Source organism: Gallinula chloropus, assembly GCF_964237585.1.
Source record: "Gallinula chloropus genome assembly, chromosome: 6".
NCBI classification, from domain to species: domain Eukaryota; kingdom Metazoa; phylum Chordata; class Aves; order Gruiformes; family Rallidae; genus Gallinula; species Gallinula chloropus.
In genome coordinates, this window is record NC_140091.1 from 6730927 (window position 1) to 6754806 (window position 23880).

The following is a 23880-nucleotide window of genomic DNA, read 5'->3' on the forward strand; positions in this document are numbered from 1 at the left end:
TCCAGCATCCCTGACTGCATTGTAATCACTGCCATCCACAAGACACAAGACAGGGTTCTTTTGTCTTCCAGAGCAAATACACCAGGACCACAGGTTTATTAGACTTGCTCTCCTGCCAGCCAGTCCCAGGCTTCTCACCTGCAGACTAGGTAACTACACAGATCTACTAGCAGTCAGACCAGGAAGCCTAGTGTTCAATGTCTTACACATCTGCCAAGTTCTCAATTCTTTGTTTTCACAGATTCAGTTTTGATTCTCTCACATAGAATCCAAGAGATATTTCAACATACGTTCTGTTCCACCTATTTTTTTCAAATCACTGCCAAGATCTTTAATACATCAATACCATTACTAGCATCTTGAGTATGCCAACAGCATTAAAGCAGTGAGCAAGTAAACTCAAATGCTTCACAAGTACAGTGGTTATCATGCTTCAAGACAATCAAAGAACATTTTAACGTTCACCTTCCATGTGGTGAGTGCTTATCACACCAACACTCCCCATAACTGCTTAGTAACTTAGCATTTCCATAAGCATGTACATTATTCATGGTGTAACTCAAGTAAGAAGAAAAATAGTTTTTCCCACAACAGCCTTGATGGGTTACTTTTAATTAAAATCAGTTTAATGATTGATAAGCTCTAGTATTTCCAGCAGCAAATCATAAGTGGTTGACTGTTTTCAGATACAGTGAAAAAACTGAAGATAATATAACTACATAAGCTAGCATATTTAGTTAGTTTACGGGTTGTCAAACAGAGGAAAATGTGAGGGTTTAACATCTGAATTGTCATGACCAAGAGCAAAGATGAGTAACTTGTAGGAATCAAAAGTTCAACTATATAAACTTGCAGTATCATTTCTGATGCTCTTAATCTCTCACAAAATTACTTTTGACATGCTTCCTTCATCAGCAACCAATGAGCACGAACTTCCAGTATCTGATTAGTATTCTGGGGAGGGGGTGTTCCATACATAAACTCAGTACAGTTGCTCCTTTGAAGCGCTCTTCACTCATGCCCCTTCAGCAAATGGAAGAACACTGCAAATACCTGTTTCCTAGTACCCTTCATTTGCTGTCTGGGGCTTGCAGAACAGCAATTCAGTGTGCCTGTGCACACTGTTAATGAAGATGCAACAAACGCAACCGCAGCTGACTCAAGATTAACCACACAACAATCCCAAATTTCATTCAACACCACAGGGAAAATAGGAGTGTACACGAGGGTGAAATCCTAAAGCTCTAACAGAATCCTCCCTAGTCCTGCATCTTCCTCAGTCACTGTCAGCAAGGATGTAGCGCTGCCCGAGACAGCTCCTGCATCCACCTGTTCTTCCTCAGCCAGCACTGGTGGGAGGAGGAGACAACACACCAGAGGGAGCATTTCCTCTTTTGTACTGTTATTTTATTTTGTTGTAAGTTCCATGTAGTATATAAAATATAACAGGAAAAACTGAACAAAGCCTATAAAATAAACTGAAGAGTTCAGATGACGAACCACTACAGCTCTGCTTTCGTGGCTCTATGATGATGTCACCAGAACTCAGGTACTGCTTACCTTGTACTCTTACAGTTCTCTAGCGTATGAACCTATGTGAAAAGCTGATATGTTCCACTCAAGCCATAGTTAAGTGACAGATGGAGAAGGAAAACAAAAGCGGCTTTCTTAAGCCGCAGCTGCCCTTGACGCAGGTTACAATGATGTCTAACTATACCATAATGCACATCACATCAAGAACCTTGAAAGAGCCTCTGAGAAAATGAGTTCACATTAAGCATTTCAAAGAAAGGTCATAAATACTGCACTGTACCAACAGTACCTCCCAATGTCCTCCTTATGCCTGAGGAGCATTTGTTTTCATGTTTTTAAAGAAGCTACTACATAGATGACACCAAACCTAGAGGTAGGTTATAGGCAAAGGTAAGTTACAGGCAAAAAAATAAAGTAAAATAACCCCATTAGAGACAGTCATTGCACAAACTGCCCAGCAGGAAGCGAGGCAAAATGTCAACAACTCTTTCCTCCCACCTTAGACGCTGCTCACACGGTGTGTTTCATTTCTAGTGCCATAAGAATGACAGTGGATCACCAGCTGCTAGTAAATGCAGTCATGCCAAGAGAACAGCTTGAAGTTTTTCAAGCAAAACTCTGTTACTGTGCAAAATTGGTGCACTGGACTGTTACCAACTAGATGTCCTAATTTAGGAAGTGACCTGATGGTAGAGAACCAAGGTGTTTGTGTTCTTTTTGACATGGGAAATATTCTACGTAATCAACAGGAGAACACACTGCTAAACCTACACGGAAGGAGTCAAACATCAGCTGGTCTCAAAAAAGTTAGAGACACAAAAATTTCAGAAAGGTTTAAAAAAAAAAATAATCAAGCACACTTTTCTAAGACCAAGTTTTCTTTTTAGAAAGGTTATGGTACCAAACAAACTGGTAAAACAGCTTGCCTTCAGCATCATCTGGGATCAGCATAAGATTGATGAAAATAATCATGTGTATGTTTCAATGGGGATGCGAAACACATCTGCGAGTACAATAGTTAACAGCACATTAAACCCAAGTTTTTAATGGTGTAATGCCTGCAGGTCACAAATGTGGACAAAATTTCAATCTTAACTACCTTCTGTGCACTATTTGGTGATAATCAAAAAGTAACAATGATGAAGATTCATTTTATTTCTACTTCCAAAGGAAAAGGGGAAAAGGTTAAATAAGTGTTCTCCAATTTGTTCTCCACTATATGTACACCCACACACATACACACACGCACATGCACACACCCCTCAAACTGCACTGACGTTTCTTTTTGACCAAAAGAGTAGATCCTGGGAGTAAGTGCAAAATGCAAAATCAACTGACAGAAAATGCTGAACAAACAGCATCATAAAAATACAAAATATTTATATTACTGAACTAGTAACAGATGATGTTCTCTGTTTCTTTAAAACTTTGGAACCACATAGCTGATTTCTTAAATCTAGTCCATGCCAGCTTCCAGAACTATTAATGATTTAGTTAGCTTCATTCTTTGATGCTTCATCAAAGTTTTCTACGAGATCTGAAAGAGATGAAGATATTTAGTACAGTCATGGCAAGTACCATTATCTTCATAAGTTTAATGCAAATGCATGTATTACAGGAAAGGTTAAGTAGTTCTTAACTAGACTCATGTATACCATTTATTATGGGCAGATTTCAAAGGGCTTTAGAAAATAAGCATTTGTTTGAACATACATGAAGAACTAGAACTGCAGGAACACTAAGATGACTGAAAGTTTAAACATGAAGTGACTAAGAGCTGATTTTCAGAGGTACTCTACTAGCTGCAGTGGAGCTATGAGCCATCAGTGTTCTTGAAAGAATGCCTGAAGTTAGGCACCCTTTAACCCTTGTACACCAGGAAACTCTTCTGCTACAGAAATAAAAATCCCAACCCTAGACTCTTAATTTAAAGGCAACCTGATGACTGTATCAATCATGTCATTTTGCAGCCCTAAAACCCTATGTGGACATTTATATCACCTGTTCAACTTTTAAAAACAGTATTTAAATCTGTTTTCACTTCAGAATTAATCAATTTGCCCAAGGGAAACTTTTTTCCCTAAAAGCCAGAATCCAAAGTCATCCATGTTTTAATGCTGCCCAGTGTCTGAAGCCTCCCTTAACAAATGGGAAGAACAGCCACATGAAGTGTTAGATGTTCAAATGCATGAACTGAAATACTTATATATGTATGGGTGTATGTGCCTACCTGGGACATCGTCATCTTCTTCATCAATATCTTCAGATTTTGGCGCTTTGCTATCCAACACTGTAAAAAGAAATTGGTGCTGAGTTCTCATTATACGGAATCAGGGCAGCCACACAACAAAATAAGCCCTGTAACATACAGGTGAAAAAAGGAAGCATTTTCCCCAACCCAAGTAATGACCAGCACACAAATGACTGGGTATCAAGAGCAACCAGCATGACCAAAAGGTCTACTTGCAAACATTGTTATATCAAAGTATTAGCACAGCCATTTTCAAATACCATGGGGTTGTAAGGCAGAGCTAGCAAAAGACCAAGTAATAGCAGCACAGCCTCACAAAACTGCAACATATAGAAATAACCCAAAGTCCTGTAACTGCAGGCACACGTTTCAATGCAACCATAACATAGTATGAATCAGGGACCAACATATAATTCAATTACCAAGAGGCCACAAGTGTAGGAAAATAATTCCTTAACAAGGGTCCTGCATCAGACCTGGGATTCTGCAAGCCATGAAGTTGGCACATACTACAGGTGATCTAGAGAAATGCAAGAACTTAAGAAAAAAAGAAAGTACTTCCTCTCATTGGTCTTCCTGTGCTATCTAAATAAAGCACAGTTAGTACTGAAATTGTATCAAATAAATACGCTTATGATGATCCATTTCCTGCATTTTAAGATCTACTTTACATATAAGTATTAGTAAAGGAGGAAAAAAAATCCTTTCCTCACAATTAAACTCTGACCAGGAAACAGCAGAAATTAAAATCGAATAATTATTTCTTGAAAATACTACAACAGGTCTGTATTTGGAGATGAAAAATATATTACAACTGCAACATGTCCAATTACAGCTTTTTTTATGGCTGTAAGAGTACAAACAGTATACAAATGAAAAATTCTCTCACCTATAACTTCACCTGGGCTTGATATTAAGAATTAGTTTTTGGCAATATCCAACAAGATATATCCAATATCCAACTTGTAAAAAGTTTACTACTTCTGCAGTCTAAGAAAGCTTTTACAAACTCCTATGAGGCTGATTACTTGCATGGTTTAAAGTAGTCTTATGTTCTAGTTTTATGACAAACTATCATAAGAATAAATTTCCATCTACTCTTAAATTACGAACTTGCTTAGGGATAAGAGTTGAGACCTCTACAAAACATGCTACAGTGCTGCCCTTCAGAGGGTATCCTAAAAGAGATTCTCTCCAGATTCCATTTCTTAACCATAGAATTACAGTAATAGTTATACCACATATAGACACGTAACATGCTCCCATGGTTTTAAAATAATAAAATTAAAACCTTTTTCAATTATTCAGATCTTTTAATTCATTTTTAAAAGCCTTAGTTCCAAAAGGAATTACAGAGTAAAAGATATCCACAGCAGAATTATGTTTAGTATGAACAGAACCGATTCTCATACTCAAGAGGTTCTTTTTGGTTTTCCCTAATAGAAACTTCTTTTCTTCAGTATTTTGTCATACACAGTTGTACACATGGAATCACATCATGTTTGACTTACCAGATTTGTTTTTAAACAAAGGCCTGTCTATATAGGATACTGAACCAAGGAAAAAAGGTTGTTCTCCCACCCCTATATATTTCCACAAACGCACATGGCTTTTGAGCATTTTTTAAGTCACAGTTAAAACTTATACTACTTTATGCGTTTAAATCAGCAATAAAAGGTTCCAGAAAGACCTACCTTGTCTTGGGAATTGTTCAGCTAACTTTCTGAGACTTGTTAAGCTGTCAGCACCAAGCTGGCTTAAGATGCCTGGAAGCATTTCTGTGATCGGTTTAGCCTCTGCATGACCAGTAATTGCAAAAGTGTTAGCAGAGAGGGAAGCTTGCACCTTGGGGTTGTTGAAGTGAATAACTGTTCCATCATCTTTTATCATGTTCACCTGTTTAAAAATATCAATAATATTTACAAAACATTGTAGCATCTTGTTGGACATGCATGATAAATTCAAATCTAGACTTAAAAAATAATATAAATAATAATATAAATAAAATTAACTAGTACTTTTCCTAGACAATAGTATAACTGTGACAAAAGCACTTGGAGCGTCACCTAAATTGGAGGTAAAGTACAAATTAATGGTAAAGTGTGGATTCATACATACTATATGATAAGGTAGAATTTAAGAGCTATGACTTCTTCATAAAATACATTTATCTAAATTCTAAGTAATAAATATGCAAGGATTATACATGGACTGTATGGTAACATTTTTAACAACGGCAAAAGACATAGACAAGTTATTAAACTTCATGTAAGGCATACACGAGTTAATATCAGGACAGTCTAGGGTAGAAAAACCCAAACCTTTCAGTTCTGTGGTAGCTCTTTAGACAAAAACCCCTAAACGAAAAGCCTTTCCACATGAGTTTAAGGCCTCACTGTTCACAGCTATCTGTCACCTGTCAGGAAAACGCTATTGTTTCTGCAGCAGAGTTGGCAAAGGCACAAGCCTCACAATCTGGCCTACTTGCTGAAGCTGCACAAGCAAGGATGCTTCCTGCACATACACAGTGAACTGGAGGTGTACGTACCAACTGCACTGGAACAGGCTTCTGCGCCTTCCCAATGCAGCAATTCCATGGTGACTCTTTTACAACTAAAGACATCATACAGTGATCCTGCTCTCTTCCCCTTCCCTGGTCACTAAGAACTAGGTTTTACAGCCAGTAGAGCAGCCTGCTTTGCTCCCACTGACAAAGTTTATACTGGCATATTTTTATGGGGTTCATTTTATGTTTAACTTAAAGGGAGACAGAATGGAAAGTTAAAAAGGTTTGTGTTCTGGGCATGGCTAAAAGCTTTGCTTTTACGGAAAATAATTTTGCCTGGAAAAAGGGAAATGTGTCCTACCCATCCAACCAACCAAAAATCCTAAGTATTGTTTTTAGTAGAAGTTGCAATGAGGAAACAGACATTTGGGGAACTAAAGAGATATAGTATCAGTCTTCAGACAACAGCACAGTTCAAAATGTTCTGAACATGAAAATCAGGTGTGTGGCTTTCCTGCAAAACTTAAGTTTGTGCTGTCCTTTGCACATGGGAAAGTGGTAAAGGTTTCAAGCACAGTCACCCCAAGACTCATGAACATTTCATTCAATATTACTAATCTCACCAAATCCTATCTACACAAAGTTCACCCTGTAATTATACACCTTGCTATCTAGATAGAAGCACACTGCATTATCTTCCTTCTCATCAAGACATGTAAAATCTTATTAACTATATCTGAATAAAGATCTTGTGCTCTGTAGGTGAAAAAAAACACCTAACCTAACTAACCAAACCAACAAACAACCCCCCAAGAACTGTGTCTTTTTTGGGGTTCGCGTAGCTCAGAATATACATATCAAACTTAAGTAGACAAACTGATTTTGAAATGCAGCAGAAAGATGAAAACTTAAGGCAAACCAGGCTTCTACACTGAATCTGTACTTGCCTTTGGAAGAGAGATATGCACTAAGTGACCTCTGGAGGCACCTTGCAATCCTGCTTAAATTAATTAATCATAGCTTAAATATTATGCTTCTTTAGCAAAGTACTACATAAATATTGAGTTCATGATGAAGGAACATGACCTCCTCCTCCTCCCACGTATGAGCATCGCTCTCTACAATGTTATGGAAAACATCAATGTTTCACTTCATACATTCTACCTGTAAAACAGACACATTCAAGAGATATCTGAACTCTTCATACTCCTTCTGACACTCTCACAGAAGCTGCTTCTGCAGTCTTTACCACGTTGTAAGGTGTTATCTCCTGTGACTACTACAAACAATTCTGGTAATTTCCATACAGTAAAAGCACCTAATTCTGATTTTTAAGTTCTTCCTACAGGTATTTTCATGGTTTTCTTTATATTCTGCACCACACAACCCTTGCTTCAGATGTGCCTGCACAACACGCGTGCATTTGCTACTCTTCTCTTTAAAACTAGTTAATCAAGTTTGCAAAGTCAAGTGCAAGAATCAAGAGATGTTTTTGTTTGCAATGAACGCAAGACTCACATTACTAACAGCTTACTAGCTTCCATAAGCAGTGTTTGGCCAGCAGAACTTGCTCCCTTCTTTCTCTAGGTAGGTATGTTTTAATGTAAAGACGACAACAATAACTATCAGTAAACTAGACCTATATGCTTTTGAGGGGAAAATTTGTTTTAAAAAAATCCAACCACCACCAAAACACCACAGTGAATTTAATTTCAAACAGGACTTATCACCATACCTCTTCAATGCCAGCAATATTATTTACTGCCAGTTTTTTGAGGGAACTCTGAAGTTTTTTGTCATCAGCTGTAGCCGTTCTGTGCACCACCTTCTTCTTTCTGCGAGCTGTTCCCTGGAAAAGAACCAAGCCACAAGAGTCAGCTACTCTCAACATCTCAGAATACTTGGGTTTACAGTCATATTGCACTCTAAGCACTCTATAAGCTATCAGAGCACTCTGCAGTCAAAAGTATTTTTCAACTCACTTCTCTGCACCTGTAGCCTTAAATGCTAGTTTCAATCTCAAGTTTCTCTTTCTTAAGTGTAAAAGACCAAAAAGACACCAAACTGCATCAGTATTTCCCTTCCCACAAGCTAGGCTATAAAAATGTTATTCACTACTAAAACTATCTACACTTTCCCCAACAACTTTTATTTTTTCCAAGATGAAGCACGGCGATTTTAAAAAGTCACACTTTTGTAATCAAGTAATCAGCATTTTTAAACTGGTCCTGTTGGAAGTTTGTGAGGCTGTGCTGCTGAGATGGTTTCTTTAAGCAGCACTTAAGAGTTTTCTGCCAGCCTAAACTATAAACAATGAGACAGTCGAGTGCCTCTGAGAATCACACATAGGAGAAAACTACCCGGAAGCAGCTGCATTTTGCCACCGGAGAAGGGAGCTAAAAGATGTACCAAGCTGTGCAGACACCAAGGCTGGAACAGAGTGGGGAGGAGGCAGCCCAGGTGCCAGAGACAAAGATGCCCCTTCAGCCCGTGGAGAAACCCATGGAAAAGGCCAAGACCCCACCTGCAGCCCGTGGAGGAGCTCCACGCTGGATGGAGCAGGTGGAGACATAGAGGAGATGCTGTGACCCTACGTTGGAACAAGCCCCTGCCAGCACTTGCAGCCATGAGGTGAATCAAAGACAGAGATGAGCGAGAGTTTTGCGTCAGGACAGGTTTGCTGGGGGGAGGCTTACAAGCCGTGGAGGACTGGGACTGATGAGACATTGTGATAAAGAGATAAAGCCCTGTGGGAAAGGACTCACGCTGGATAAGTTCCTGAAGGACTGTCTCCTGTGGGTGAGACCCCACAGTGCAGCAGGGGGAGGGTGTGGAATGAATGCCCTTCCCCTGCCCCCACCAGCCAAGAAGGAAACCAACTTGCAAGGGACTGACTGAAGCCCCCATCTCCCAGTCCCTGTCCCCCCCGTGCTGTGAACAGGGGAAAGAAGGGAGTGAAATCATGACTAGAGTGAAGTCTGCTAAGAAGGGAGCGGGCAGGGAGCTTAGAGGTGTTTTAAGATCTGGAAAGGAAAACAGCTCATGAAGAAGTAACCGAGAACCCCATTTTTTCTCAGTCCCTGCCCCCCTGTACTGCAAGCAGGGGGAAGAAGGGAGCAAGATCATGGCTAAAGGGACGTCTGCTTAGAATGGAGAGGGGGGGTGAAGGTGCTACTGAGAACCCCATTTTCCCCAGTCCCTGTCCCCCCCCGCCCTCCCCCCATGCTGCAAACGGGGGCTGGGGAGGGGGTGGTGGTGCAGGAAAGAAGGGAGCAGCATTCTGACTAAAGTCTGCTAAGAAAGGAGTGGTGGGGGGAAAGTGTTTTAAGATGCTCCTGACTCCGATTTTATTGTTCTTTGTAGTGTAGTATAATAAATTAGGTAGTTTCTCTCCTCTTCGCTCTTTGTTGAGTCTGTTTTGCCCACGTTGTTGATGATCGAGTGATCTCTCCCTGTCCTTAGTTTGACTCCTGAGCCTTTTAATATATGTTTTCTCCCCTGTCCAACTAAGATGGGGAGTAATAGACTGACTTTGGTGGGCGTTTGGCCTCCAGCCAGGGCTAAACTACCACAGGTCCACAGACAGCAATTTTGGAATTCCTGCTCTGCAAACTTCTGTACAGCCCCGCCCATGGTTATGAGATCAACACCCACACTGAACAAACTATATGCTTTTTTGTTTTGGCATCTTAGCTACCTGCTGGCTCAGAGAAAAAGGAACAGCTCAGTGAAGAGTCAGGTAAGCCCTGGAGCAGGCACAAAAGGAGGAACTCCCAAACAGGGAAGAACAGAAAGGCAGAACTGGAACAACCAACAGGTAAGCCTAGCTTCAGCTTTCAGAGGTCACAAAGAGTCACCAAATTAAAAAGAAAGCTTGCACACTGGAAGCTACTCATCCAGCAGCATGCACTGGCAGGAAACTGCATTTCAAGTAGCACTCCAGATCACACAAGCCCCTGTATTTTTCAGGCCTCAAACATGTGGAGTTTTTTCCTCCCACCTATCAGCTAAAGCCTATGTTTTGAAAAACAAATGTTAGAGAGGTTTCTCCTTCAGACTGTAAATTACAGGAAAGGTGCATCTCTGGTGGTTTTCTTACCTTTCCTCCTATTCGGACCTGTGCCTGAAGCTTGGCCAGTTTTTCTTGGTTCATAGTGCTGTGTCTAAAGAATGAAATACAAATACTATTTAACTATCAAAATATCACTAAAAAGACTTCCACTTTAAAAAGCGCTCTTAAAAATGCAGTGGATTTTTAAACTCTCAGAAAGTTTCCCAAATCAGAGCATCAAACAAACATACATAAAAAACTTCAAAGTCATACAATCTAAATAATACAAATTGGTCCAGCAGCAGTCTTGTTTAGCTGAAGTGTCTGTACCATGAAGCAATTCAACAGGACATTTGATTCTATATCAGTCTGAGGCCCTAAGTAAATTCTCAAGTATGCTACTTTACCACTGGAACCATTTGACTAAAGTACTGACTCAGAACTGACCCAAATGAGCACATACAGCATAAGTGCTTCTAGGAAAACACCTTTAACAGAGTCCAGGGAGAGACTGATCACATCACTCCAAATAATAAATCTGATACTTTTCACTAATAAGCCAACTCCAAACCTAAGGAGCCTCATGTCTTGACAAATCTCCTATACGAGCCTCTGGCAGCTATTCATTCAATTCAATGACTGGAAGTCAGTCAAGTAGCTTCTCCAACTGGTCAGGTGGGTCCTTTAAAGCCTGGAAAGTCTGTAAAATCTATAATGGATAGAAAATCACCTCGACCCTTCCAACACAGGGAAGGCACTTCACTGCTCCGCCCAAAAAGAAAGCAGCGATCCTCTGAATGGAGGGAAAACCCCCTCTGCACTTGCATCGTGCCAGGGAAGCTATGCGGAGAGGGAGACGGGCCTCCCGCGGGCGAGCAGGGACCCGGCGAGGCCCCAGCAGCGTCAGGAGGGTCACCCCACGGACAGGGGCTGCGCCGGGGAGGCGGGAAAAGCGCCTCAGGCCCGCAGGGCTGGTTCGCCGGCCGCCCCCAAGGCACGGGGAGCGGGAAGGAATCAAGGCCTCATCCCTTGGGAACTAAGGCAACCCCGCCCGGACGGGGCACCGCGGCCCCAGAGGGGAGCCAGCCGGCCACTGCGAGCCGGCGCGGACCCCACCCACACCGCGCCCCGGCGCACGGCCTCGCACCCCGGCCCTCTCCGTGAGGAACGGTCAGCGCCCGCGACCCCGGCGCGGCCCAACGCGGCGAAAGGCGGCAAAACGGCGCAGAGCGACCGCGCACGCCGCCCGCTCCGCGCCGGGAGGCATCAGGGTAACGGGGAAACCTCGCGGGCGGAGCCGTGCCGGCGACCACGGGAAGGGTCTCACCTGAGTGCAGCGGGTCCTCCGCAGCCCAACACGCGGTGATAACAAGATGGCGGCCAAGGAAGGAAAGAGAGGCGCACAGAGAAAGGAAGCTTCGCGCCACGTGACGGCACCAACCCGCCCGCGGATTGGTGGCGCCGCGGAGTGGCATTTGCATAGCAGCAGAGGCGGGGCGTGGGAAGCGTGCGCGCTGCGCGCAGTGCCTCCTGGGAGTCGTAGTCTCCGGTGCCGGGTACCTCCAGCACCGTACGCGTCGCATCCCAACGTGTCACCAAGCTCTAGTTAGCGCGCCAGACCCCTTGGCGAGCCCTGCTTCATACACGCGTGCTTCCCCTCGGTTTTATCTTTCCAACCATCTGGGAGACGCTTGAGAGCGGCGTTTATTTGGGAGGAGAAAAGAAATCCGGAGCCCACCCACCCCGCGGGGCCGCTCCCGCCGGTGTAACCCGTCATTTTGTTCTGCGTTTTGGAGCCCCGCTGTGACTGAGGCGCTCCTGCCCCAGAGGCCTACGGCTACCTGCTTGGTCTGATCGAGGGGAAAACAGCTGAACGCCCTGTCAGAGGGCCGAGGACAGCTATCCCCCCAGCAGCCTCGTCCCTTCCACCCTCCCCCGGCACCTCCGAGACTAGAGGTACGGGCGGCGCACCGCCCACATCCGCCTCGCATCACTTCCTGGGCTTTAAAAAAAAAAAAGGGGGGAGGGAGACAAAAAAAAGAGAGAGGGAAAAAAAAATCACCTAAACTGGTCCCGTCCCGGTCCCGTCTCGGAGGTTTAGGGGCTGCACTCGGGGTGCCGCTGCTGCCCGCGCCGACGCCATGAAGGCTCAGCCCGCGGCAGCCTCCATCTGCCTGTGCCTGGTGCTGGCGGCCGCCGCAGCCTCCGCCGCGGAAGGGCTCGGAAGGGGTCAGGCAAACGTTTTCTTCGGGCTTTCAACTTTTTGTCATTGCTGTGAATGGGTGTGCCGGGGCTGGGCCGCGGAGGTGGAGGGCTCCGGGCGGTGGGGAGAGGGGCGCGGGGAGGCCGGGCCGGCCCGGCGCTGCTGCCGCACTTCGCCGGGGCTTGTGGGGAGAGCGGTGTCTTTAGACTTAAAAGCTTTGTGTTTGAGCGGTCTTTGCCGCTGTGGTTCTTTTCCGGCTAAACCCAACCGGGTTTCCCTTTCGAGAAGCCCCTCTTTGACGTGACGGAGGCCGGAGGGGAGTGGGCGCTGCCCCTCAAGTGTCCCGCCTGGTGCTGAGGTGCCCCGGGAGCCCTGCCCAGTCTCTGCCGGCATCTTCCGCTGGCTCCTGGCAAGCGATGAATGGCTCTTCCCTCCCGCCCTCGGGTTCCCTTTCCCTTCCTGGCCGCTCCTCACCTCCTCGGCTCCGCCGAGGCCTCCGTGTGTAATTGCCATGTCTAATGCCTGGCTTGGTCAGGGTGTGCCCGGGCCCCGAGCTTCCCCCTGGGTAGCCCCTGGCTTCAGCCTGCTTTAGCGACAGATCTCCATTTCAAGGCTGGGAGTAACGCGGTTTGATCAATGACAGCGAAGCTTTGCGGTGTGGATCCCAGACCTTCCCCTTTTGTTCTATAGCTAATGCATCAGATGACTTTCATTGAAAAGAAACACACTGTCATGCGTTGTGCGATGCTTCTGAAATATGGAAGCTCACCACGAAGTGGGTTTTAGTTACAAAAAAAGGAAAAAGCTTTCAAAAAGCATTTCCTAGGTAGGACAACAGGCGGTTTTCCCTGTTTTAACATGTTGGCCTTAGAATGAAATGGTTGACGTCTCAATGTTCTGAGTAAACGTGGCATGTGCTAACCCAACTGTTTTTTGCTCTGCTGCGTTTGGCTGGGTGCAGACGTAGCCTTGTGTCTGTCCGTAGCTGATGTGTGTGTGTGTGGTTGGACGTGGACAAGGCATCCCCACCTTACTGCTAGCACAATCAAATATTTGATGTGTTGCATCATATATGTTCACAGTTGTTCATATCAGGAGAGAAGATAAGGTAATAAAAGTACTGTGCCAACAGCTCAAACTTCCCGGATGCTGGGCCTGAGGCGCTTCTCCCGCCTCCCCTGTCATGAGGTTATGCTGACACTGGTCTTGGCTTTCTCCAACTTGTTTGCCATAGTTGTGTACTGGAGACATTGTCCCCTTTCCCCTGTGTCAGCACTGGACAGCCTGTGGCTCCTGACCCCTGTGTAGCTCCTGAAATCTGCCCTTGCAGCACTCTGGGCACTCCAAACCCTCAGCATTGGAAAGGGGCAAGCTGAGGCTGATGCTTGGTCATCCAGCACAGCCCAGTGTTACTGACACCACAGCATCTCTGAGGAGGTCTTGCAGGGGAGTTCCCTTATGAACAGTTCCTGGATCTCCTTCATCTGGGCTTTCCATGTGGCTTTTGGCCATGTGAATTAGTGCTGTGTTGGCTACAGGGTCAAAAAACCTGGCAATCCCTGCCTTGCAGTTTTTAAACGTATGCTTGCTCACTCATTCCTCAACTGACGTAACAAGACTTGCTGTCTGGGTAAGGGATAAAAATGTATCCTGCATCATTCAGTCACTGTAACATTCAGAAATGTGTGTGATGGCATTCTTTCTCACACTTTGATGATATTAGCATCAGCAGTAATACGTAGCATAATAGTTTTAGTGATCATATGTTGGCCTATGAATTTTTAAATTTCACTTTAGCATTTAGGAACCCAAAAGCTGGCATGTTTGTCACCAATCAGTTAATAGATGATCACAGATTGAAGAAGAACAGTGAATAATCAGAAGTAATTGTAATCATTTGTAATCTCTGTTTAGGGGATATTGGTGCCATTTTCATATATATAAAAGTATTAATTAACACGATATGTTTTTATTCATTAATTTCAGTGGGATTCCTCATAAGATTATGTAGGTTGTGAATATTTGCAGAAGTCTTTCAAGGACTGGGGGATTAGAGCTTGCTTTAAAAATATGTAAGATGAGTTGAAAATATTCTTAAGAGTTGGGCAATTTTCATCTGTTATTTGACATGTTAAATTATGCAGCATTTATAAACCCTTCTCTCTGGCAGGTTTTGGAGATCACATTCATTGGAGAACACTAGAAGATGGGAAGAAAGAGGCAGCAGCCAGGTATGTTACCTAGCTTTAAGACCGACAAGTGTCTTTAAAAGCATTCACAAAGATTCTGTATAAATCCCTAATTTAACTACATAAAAATTATTAACAAACAAGAAAGTGGTTTAGGAGACTTCAGATCCCTGTAGTTGTTTGGAGAGTTAACTTTGCTGAGGCACCACCCAGGTTTAATCACATCAGTCTAATTAAATGAACTTTACCATGAGGTTTAGGCAGGATGAGCTTTTCTGCTCAGCAGCAGCCCCGGAGCAAGGGATGGGCATAGTGCATCTCTCCTTTCCTTGCTGGAGCAAAATGCTGACCTATTGATTTGAGTTCAGCAGCAGCTGAGTGTTAGCCAACTGCAGGTGTGGCAAAAATAAAACCAAAAGACAACCAAAAAGAAGGTAAGAAAACCCAAAAAGCAGATTTTTGTTCCAAGCCTGGCCTGAAGTCAGGACATTAAGTTATACAGAGTTGTCCGTTGTGCAGCAAGTGAGATGCATCAGAGCAAGTGGGCTAGGGACTTTCAAGGCGTTAAATTAGACTGTAAATATAAATAGTACAATCTGGATGTGTCTGAGATGCTGGAGGCATCGTGCTTTTGAGTTCCTTGTCGGTGAGGGTGGGGATCCAGTGTTCATGCGGCCACTGGCTGCCTTTTGGCAACAACCGTAGTCCGATCGCGCCTTTAAACGGGACAGCGACCCAGTGCCGGACGTGTCCGGGAGACAGGCGATTCCCCCGCCGCCCCTGAGCCGCCTCAGGCACTGCCCCGAGCCCGGGAAGGAGCGGGGGCTGCGAGGCGCTCCGGGAGAGGGTGGATATCCGCGGCTGCCGGCGGCACGGCGGGAGCCTCACGCCAGGGCGGATCCGGCGCAGAACCGGGGTTGCCCGGGCGACGGGGGCGGGTGGGTGACCCGAGCGGAAGCAGTCGCTATCGCCGTCCGGGTCAGGGCGACGGTGAGGTGGGCGCGACGGTAGGATGCCGCTGGTAGTGCTGTGCGGGCGGCCGGGCAGCGGCAAGAGCCGGCGGGCCGCGGAGCTGCGGGCGGCGCTGGGCGGGCCGGAGCGGCAGGTGCACGTCGTGGCCGAGGCGGAGGGCGGGCGGTCGGCGCTGCGGGCCGAGGTGGAGCGGCTGCTGAGCCGGCGGGACGTGGTGATCGTGGACGCGGGCAACGAGGTGCGGAGCATCCGCTACGAGCTGTACTGCACAGCGCGGCAGGCGGGCACGGCGCGCTGCCTCCTGCACTGCGCGGGCGGCCCGGGCCGCCCCGACGAGCCGCCCTTCGAGGCCCCCGACCCGTGTAATCGCTGGGACCGGCCGCTCTTCACGGTGCACGGGGAGGAGCCGCTGCCGCTGGACGACATCCGCGCCGCCCTCTTCGAGAGCGCCCCGCCGCCGCCGCACCGCGCCACCCGCACCCAGCCCCTGCAGTCCACCAGCTTCCTCCACCACCTCGACCGCGTCACCCAGGAGGTGCTGGCTGCTGTCATGGCCGCCCAGAGGAGCGGGGCGCAGCCCGGGGAGGTGGTCCGGGTCCCCGGCGTCGCTGAAGGGCTGGTGCTGAACCGGCCCGTGAGCATGGCCGAGCTGAGCCGTCTGCGGAGGCAGTTTATCAGCTACACCAAGATGCAGCCCAGTGATGAAAACTTGCCCCAGCTGGCCAGCATGTTCCTGCAGTACCTGAGCCGCAGCATCCAGTGAGCCCCGCCACCTGTGCCACGCGCAGCAGTGGACGTGGTCCGGTCCTGAAGTACTCGTGACAGTCTGAACATGCCTTCCAGCCACAGACCCCATGGAGCTTGGGTCCCACCTATTGCTGAATAAATCATGGGGCAACAGCAACCCTGGGAAGATGGATGCCATGTCACTGCAGCAGCTGAGCAAGCTCTATTGCTCAGAGGATCTGTAGGGATACTGTTCCGTCACCCCCGCATTCTACCCACTTGCATCCTCTGAAAAGGAGGGCTACTGTTGCATCTCCAAGCAAGCAAAGTCTCCTATGGAGACATAAACCCCTGTTATCAAATATTATCTGAACATGAAAGCCCCAAAAATAGGGAAAACTTGTCTCCTCTGCATTGGCATATATATATATCTTGAATAAGATAATTGCTTTTCCAATGCTGTCTCCAGATAATGTCAATTTGCAGAAAAGACTTCAGGTCCAGAACTGGAACAGGCTATATCTCTAGGATATGACTGTTTGAAAAAAACCTACTGAACCCAAGAGATGGATTGCAAACTCTGCACTACAGAAGGGTGGTGGCTTAGCAAACTCAAACCTCTCTGTTTCAGGTTTAACAATAAAATGTGTGCCTTCAGTGGAGTGAAGTCTTAATTTATCTGCAGAACTGTTTTATTGAAATAGCTCACTGAGACTTTTCTCTGCAAGGTCATCATTAAAAGTCTTCAAAAACACTAATAGTTTAAGAATGAGTGCTCTCATAGGAAAAAATGAGCTAAAATGACAGTGTCAGTCTGGGTGAAACTCTCCCCTAAGTCTGTACCAGCTGCGATGGGTAACTTAGTTTTGCACTTGGTTTCAAATAATTTCATTTTTTTCTTATATAAACTTTTTGCTTTCTGTTGGATGTGTCATCCCTCATTTTATTAAATTGTGGGGCTTTTTTTAATTGTATGTGTAGCACTACTTGGGAGGAAATGGTGAAGTAGGGCAGGAAGGGGCACTTCAGTTACAGTGGCTGTTTATCAGACGTACTGGCTGCTAGGTGGATTTATGCATTGCAGAACTGAGAAATTACTACAAAAATGTTTTGATGCAATTAAGTTTATTTTATCAGACCAAGTGAAGAGAATAAAGCTAAAAGAACACATTCAGTATCTGAAAACTTCTGTGAGTTCTCACTAAAAGTTGGTATTTCACAACTGTTCGCTTCCATTTAAAATTTGCTTTGAAATTTTCTCTTTAACATTAAAAAAGTGTGTTACTGTACTGATTACCAGATGATTGAAATCTTCCAACATAAAGCACAGATCCTTGGTGATAAGAACAGTATTTCCAGACTTAAGTCAGCCTCTCCTCAAGAAAGAGGCAAAATCATGTACTGTATGGAAAAGCAATGGGGAAAAAAGTGGGGGTTTTATCATCAGGGTGCTGATGCAATACAAACTTTACTAGGGAACTGTGTATTCTTGCTCGTTAATGCAAACAGAGTCCTATGTAAAGATAATAAGACCAGTTAGCTGTAAACAGCAGAGCGCTGTTTGAACTACTCTAAATGTTAACAGCTTCCTCTCCACCCTTCCCTGGTTCTGAAGGCCTTAGCTGGATTCTGCTAAGTAGAGATTTCCTTTAGTATCTATCTACAGCTACAGAAAAACTCATATATCAGTTCAGCTAGTAATTAATACAGTTGCTGCAATTAGGTGTTTGTAGTTTCTGTGTGAAAATTTTATTTTTAACCCCTAATGTGGTGACAGGAGTTCACAGTAGCAGAAAGCTTGCAGTTTGCTTTGCTTGGCATATCCTGAAAGATGTATCTATATAGTAGTTTTGCTGTATATTCCTTCCTTTCTTTAACCTAGTTTTAGGCTGTTCTTACTCTTTTGGAAGCTATGTCACTATTACCAGCTTCCCTTGGGTATTATTCCATATCTTAATGGGTTTATTGGTAAGAAAAAAGGGATGAGATTCACAATGTTGTGTTCTTAGTCTTTTCTATTGCCCTAGTCAGCTTTCAGCTGTTGGATGATAGAAACAATGGAAGTGTTGGTAAGGAATTCCACATTCCAGAGTGTGGCAGTAAGTGTTGTACTACCTGGATGTGCTCAACAGCTACAAAACGGTAGTTGTATCACTTTTCTTGTTAGAAAGGTAAAATTAATGCTAAATAGTCAGGAGCAGTGAAGTGGTAGACTAATTGGATCACCAGCACTAACAACAGGAAATACGTGGAATGTGTAATGTTCTTAAGGCCTCTTTGTCTAATCACATAATGCAGCCTGAATATGTTATAAAGGAGCTTAGTGAAGTTGGGCTTGGTAAGCTAGACTTTGTCAGAAGGTGAAACACTGAAGGGCTTTTTAAAGAACAAGGTGAAGTGAAATGTATCTCAGAGCAATGGAAACTTAACCTCTGGGTAAGATAGGTAGTAAAGGTCATGTGAATTATTTGGGAAGAGACAGAATAACCAATATGCAGAACTTTTTCACAGTGAGGGTGACAGAGCCCTGGGACAGGCTGCCCAGGGGGGTGTGGAGTCTCCTCTGGAGATATTCAAGACCTGTCTGGACACTGACCTGTGCAACCTGTTCTAGGGAACCTGCTGTGGCAGGGGGGTTGGACTCGATCTCTGGAGGTCCCTTCCAACCCCAAAAATTCTGTGATTCTGTGAAGAATAACTGGTCCTTTTGCATTGCACTTTATGGAGACCACAGTTCCACACAGGCCCCTGGTCTTTCTCGGTCCTGGCACTTGTCACAGATTTGTTTCAGCATACCAACAGGTAGGAAACTAGCCTGGCTGCCGGAGGGTTTGCTGGCTGCTTGTGTGTGATCATTGTTCAGTGGAGGGTCTTAGTCACAGGAGGTGAGGGAAACATGCACCATAGTGGGGAGAAGGGTGGATGTGTGCCTGTCATCCACTGGATTGTCTTAAGTGGCCACATCCATCCTGAGATCTTCCAAACAGCTGGTGTCACTAACCATTTCCAGTAAGGAAATGACATGATAAATATAAACTAGTGAGAGCAAATCTTCCTAAGGGAAAGTCCCCTCTTCTACATGAGCAGTTACAGTCTGGCAGTTATCATAAATTATTATTATATATGTTTTATGATAGGGGAAACTTTTTGTGAGATAACCTTAGCATACAACAGACTCTCTTTACATCTCTCTTAGTTCTCTCTTACATTTAGCTTTTGTAAAAGTCTTGACTGTTAACATGTATATGTAATAGAGGTCAGTTTGGAGGCTGAACTCTTAAGCTTTTTTTTGACAGTTTTCCTTTTTTTTTTTTAGTGGTTTGCCTCTTATGGTTATCATTCACAAGTCTTGGTGTGGAGCATGCAAAGGTAAGTGTATTTAATACCAGAACTTGCTGAAACAAACTTTTGTATACAGATCATGTAACCATGAGAAACATGAACTTTGCATTAGCAGTGTAGCTATTTATAGTAGCTTTTCTGTAGCATTTCTGTAGTGCCTGCAATTTCTTCTGCAGTTGGCTATAAGAATTGGAACAGAGTGAGTGATCTTTATGAGTTCAGTGTAAATTCCCTTACTTTCAGCTGGTGGTTCTTTGTCTCTTTCAGTATTGCAAACGAACAAGCTGGGCATAATGGCTAAACTCAGAGGATGGGCTAGTTGAGTGAGAATAGTGGGCTGCAGCAAGCTAGCTTTTTGCTTCTATCCCTTTGGTTCAACTATGACTGCGTATGTCTGTTGGCCAGGCTTCATCACATGGCTGCCCAGCAAAGACTGCTTCAGTTACCTACTGTTCTGAGGCTGGTGTGAGTGGTCTGACACACAGAGTGCAGTTACTCACAGCTTTTTGAAAAGTACCAGCTCTCCAGAGGGAAGAATGAAGTTGAGATTTTGATGCTGACCTGAAAACCTGAAATCTTTTCCGCTGCCTTTACACACCTCTCTTTTTTCCCCCCTTTAATTAGCTTTAAAGCCAAAGTTTGCTGAATCCAAGGAGATCTCTGAACTTGCCCATAATTTTGTTATGGTCAACCTTGAGGTAGGCTGCTCTCTGATTTGTATCCATGTTACTGCCTAGAAATTAAGCATTAGGAATCCTACTTAGTTGGTTGCATCCTGTTTGTGTGCCTCCTAAATCCTGCACTCCTGAATAGCTATTTGGGATTGATTGATACAGCTGATTGTTTTAAAAAGAATTTTCTTCATTGTGGTTATTTATATTGTGTTTATAAACGTGGCTCTGTGCCACTGTCTCTTTAACAATCTGCACCTCGTGCCATTCCATTGCCACAGTAATTTATATTCATTCTCCCATGAAACATCAAACATTCCTACACCAAAGTGGAGCATTTAATGCAAATTGACAGAGCAGAAAAACAGTGCGATTATTTTCACAAATTATGCTTGTTTAGGTAAAAATAACTTTCTTTTCTTCGACAGTGGAAGATGCTGCAGTTACCTAGTGGCTGTTCAAGATGTAAATTGCTCAGAGTAAATGGAATCTGAAGGAAATAGCTTGTTTCTTTTAAAATGAGTGCTGTGTTTTGTTAGATATCTTGCTAATATGTTCCCTTTCTTCTGTCTTGCTTTGGTAGGATGATGAAGAGCCAAAGGATGAAGCCTTTAGTCCTGATGGAGGCTATATTCCCAGAATCCTTTTCATGGGTAAGACATCCAGACCTGTCCTATCTACTCCCAGGCTTCTGTTCTTACTGTTACCACCTAAATTTCCTGGTTTGGTTTCTTGTTTCACAGACCCCACTGGAAAAGTCCACCCAGAAATCATAAATGGGAAAGGAAACCCCAGCTACAAGTATTTCTACACCAATGCTGATCAAGGTATGTGTAAAGGAGCCTGAAGTGCATTTTTAGTGAGGTGAAGCTCTGTGTGTGTCCTGAGCAAGGGGCTCACTTCACTTTTGAGTGGAGAAAATTATGATACCTTACAGCGTAGCTGGGAGCTGTGAGATACGGTGTGAGTGAGTGGTTCTCTTGTGCTCTGAGGAACCATATTTAGCATCATGAGTCACCTTAATAGCTCCCTAATGTCTGTAGGACCTAAACTTGGTCTCCAGCTGTGGCATGGAAAATCCTGCAATTCACAAGATCCAGCTACAGATAGTTGGGAAAAGGGCACAGAACTGGCTTTTTTTCTTTCCCCCACAGATTAATCTGTAGATATACATTCTGTAACTCTGTTGTTTTAAAATCCTTTCTTTACCAGTCCACCTTGATGTTTTCATCTTGAGTTTAATAGTTGGTTTGTCTCTATCTAATCTTTTAGTTGTCCATGGGATGAAGGAGGCTCAAGAGAAGCTAACAGGTGATGCTTACAAACAAAAACACCTGGGAGATGAACTATAATGATGAATACACTGAATGATGCTTTTCCATCACTTCGAAAGTCAAAAAGGAAACGATGAAACAGACCAAGAATGTAGATGCACTGGAGGGACATCATTCTCCTGTCAACAATGTTAGGTTAAAACCCTGTTTGGAGTTCACACACATGCATCAGTTACAGCGTTCTCTCTCCTCTGCCTGGCACTTTGTACTGTAATGGTTATTTGCAACTAGGTAATGGGCAAACACACTAATATTTGGTGTTAAAAGGGAAGGGTGTAGGGCAAAACATCTGAAGACGAATGATGTGACTGGAAAAATGAGAAGTAACCAACATTTTGACATTCAATCAGGGTTGGATCCCTCATTTCTCACTGGTATTATGTGATCCCATTGTTTTTACTGGGGACTCCTATGAATGGGGTGTGTTCCTGGGTCAGGTGTTTTTTAGACATCCCAAACCATAAATTCTGCCACTAAGCCACGTAGAATAAATTTCATGAATGTCCAAGTAGCATGTGAAATTATTAGCTCTGCAAACAGATTTCTGTGTAAAACTGTGTGTGATTCATCTGTGTTTGCCTTTGGGCAGCAATTTTACTTCTTTATTGTGCACTCACCTTTTGATTGTTTTATGAAGTGAGGGTGGGTTATGTTGAAGCTTTATGGGGTTTCCCCTTTTATTCTTGGAATGTTTTTTGGCGGATGCCTTGCCATCACATTGTACTGTATTTTTGTACCAGGGTGAAAAATTAAACCTTTTTAAACGTAAGCATGCAGACAGTGTTTTCTGGTAAAGGGCATAGCTTTCTGGTCTTAAGGATGGGGGAATATACTTTTGTTTATGAAGCAGTGGTTATTACTGTTGAATGTCATAGCTGAAGGTTTCTCCTTTTTAAAGCTAAAATACAACAGTTGTTTTTCTGTGCACTTACAGTTCGGCCATTCTTTTACTACCTACACTGTTGAGGGCAGGATAATACCTATTGTTCCTCTACTAGAAATTAAAAGAAAAAGGAGGGGGTGGAAATCACCTTTTCTTGACTAGCTGGTAAGTTTTCCTAGTGCAGCCATGGTGCTGTTGGCTGCCTTTGCCACAAGAGCGCATTGCTGGCTCATGGTCCGTCCATTCACCTGGACTCCCATGTCCTCCTCTGCAAAGCTGCTTTCCAGACTGTCAGCCCCAGCCTGTACTGGTGCACAGGTTATTCCTCCCCAGGTGAAGGGCTTTTGTATTGCCCTTTCTTGAACTTTCTTCCCATTTCTCCAGCCTGTTGAGGTCCTTCTGAATGGCAGTACAGCCATCTGGTTACCAACTACTCTTCCCCAGTTTTGTAGCATCTGCCAGTTTGCGGAGAGGGGAATTTTGTTAATGAAGGTGTTAAATTAACCACCCCAGGGGTACACCACTAGTGAAAATCCCCAGTCAGCCCAGCGGTTCTGCCAGTTTTCCATCCACCTGTGAGGACCTGCCTATTTATTTAGGTTGTGTTTCATCAGTTTGTCCATGAGGATGCTATGGGAGACAGGGTCAAAAGCCTTAGTAAAGCCAAAATAACTACCACCTACTGCTCCCCCCTCATCCACCAGACTAGCCATCTAAAGAAAAAATATCTATCCAAAAGGCATTTACCCCAACTTCCCATAACTAACACAGGTAATTTTCTACAGATAATTTTCTAAGAGCCATCTGAGGACATTAGTTGGGGAAAATGGTTGGATGCAATAAACCCAACTTGTCTACTGAGTCCATTTATACTGGACTCAGTAGACAAGTTATAACTCAGTAGTGTTACGAATTTTACTTTCCAGACCAGTCTGCCTTTAAGGGATTTTAGACACCAAAACTCAATTTGGCTCTAAAATACAAGGACTCAGTGGAAATAATAGGATTATTGCACATTACAATTATCCTGCTCAGCTACTAGAAGTTATTCTACAGGTTTTATCCTCTGCTTCTCTTGCAGATTGTTTAATCTATTAACCATGAAATTGAACTCGGCAGCTATTCTCAAGTTGTATCAGCCTTCAAGTAAATAATTCTATGTAAGCCCTGAAAAAGAATTTCTTTTGCAGAATTGCCTCTTTTTTTGTTTGTTTGTATG

General features: G+C 44.2%; 3 protein-coding genes across 3 annotated transcripts; 2 read left to right on the forward strand and 1 right to left on the reverse strand.

Annotated features, from left to right (window-relative positions):
* Positions 1 to 596: 596 nt before the first annotated feature.
* On the reverse strand, positions 597 to 11713 carry BTF3L4 (basic transcription factor 3 like 4). Its single transcript, XM_084265980.1, has 6 exons — positions 11669 to 11713; positions 10390 to 10453; positions 8026 to 8139; positions 5479 to 5680; positions 3764 to 3823; positions 597 to 3070 (listed from the first exon to the last, which is right to left on the reverse strand). The coding sequence occupies exons 2-6, from the start codon at positions 10441 to 10443 to the stop codon at positions 3024 to 3026; spliced, it is 477 nt and encodes a 158-aa protein (XP_084122106.1). The 5' UTR covers positions 10444 to 10453; positions 11669 to 11713; the 3' UTR covers positions 597 to 3023.
* A 573-nt stretch (positions 11714 to 12286) lies between these two features.
* On the forward strand, positions 12287 to 22547 carry TXNDC12 (thioredoxin domain containing 12). The gene is made up of 7 exons (XM_084265979.1): positions 12287 to 12570; positions 14715 to 14775; positions 19748 to 19800; positions 20398 to 20471; positions 21028 to 21097; positions 21188 to 21271; positions 21717 to 22547. The coding sequence occupies exons 1-7, from the start codon at positions 12483 to 12485 to the stop codon at positions 21794 to 21796; spliced, it is 510 nt and encodes a 169-aa protein (XP_084122105.1). The 5' UTR covers positions 12287 to 12482; the 3' UTR covers positions 21797 to 22547.
* On the forward strand, positions 15746 to 17358 carry KTI12 (KTI12 chromatin associated homolog; the record flags this gene model as incomplete). The annotated part of the gene is made up of 1 exon (XM_084266094.1): positions 15746 to 17358. One exon carries the CDS (start codon positions 15746 to 15748, stop codon positions 16466 to 16468), a length of 723 nt encoding a protein of 240 aa, XP_084122220.1. The 3' UTR covers positions 16469 to 17358.
* Positions 22548 to 23880: the final 1333 nt, after the last annotated feature.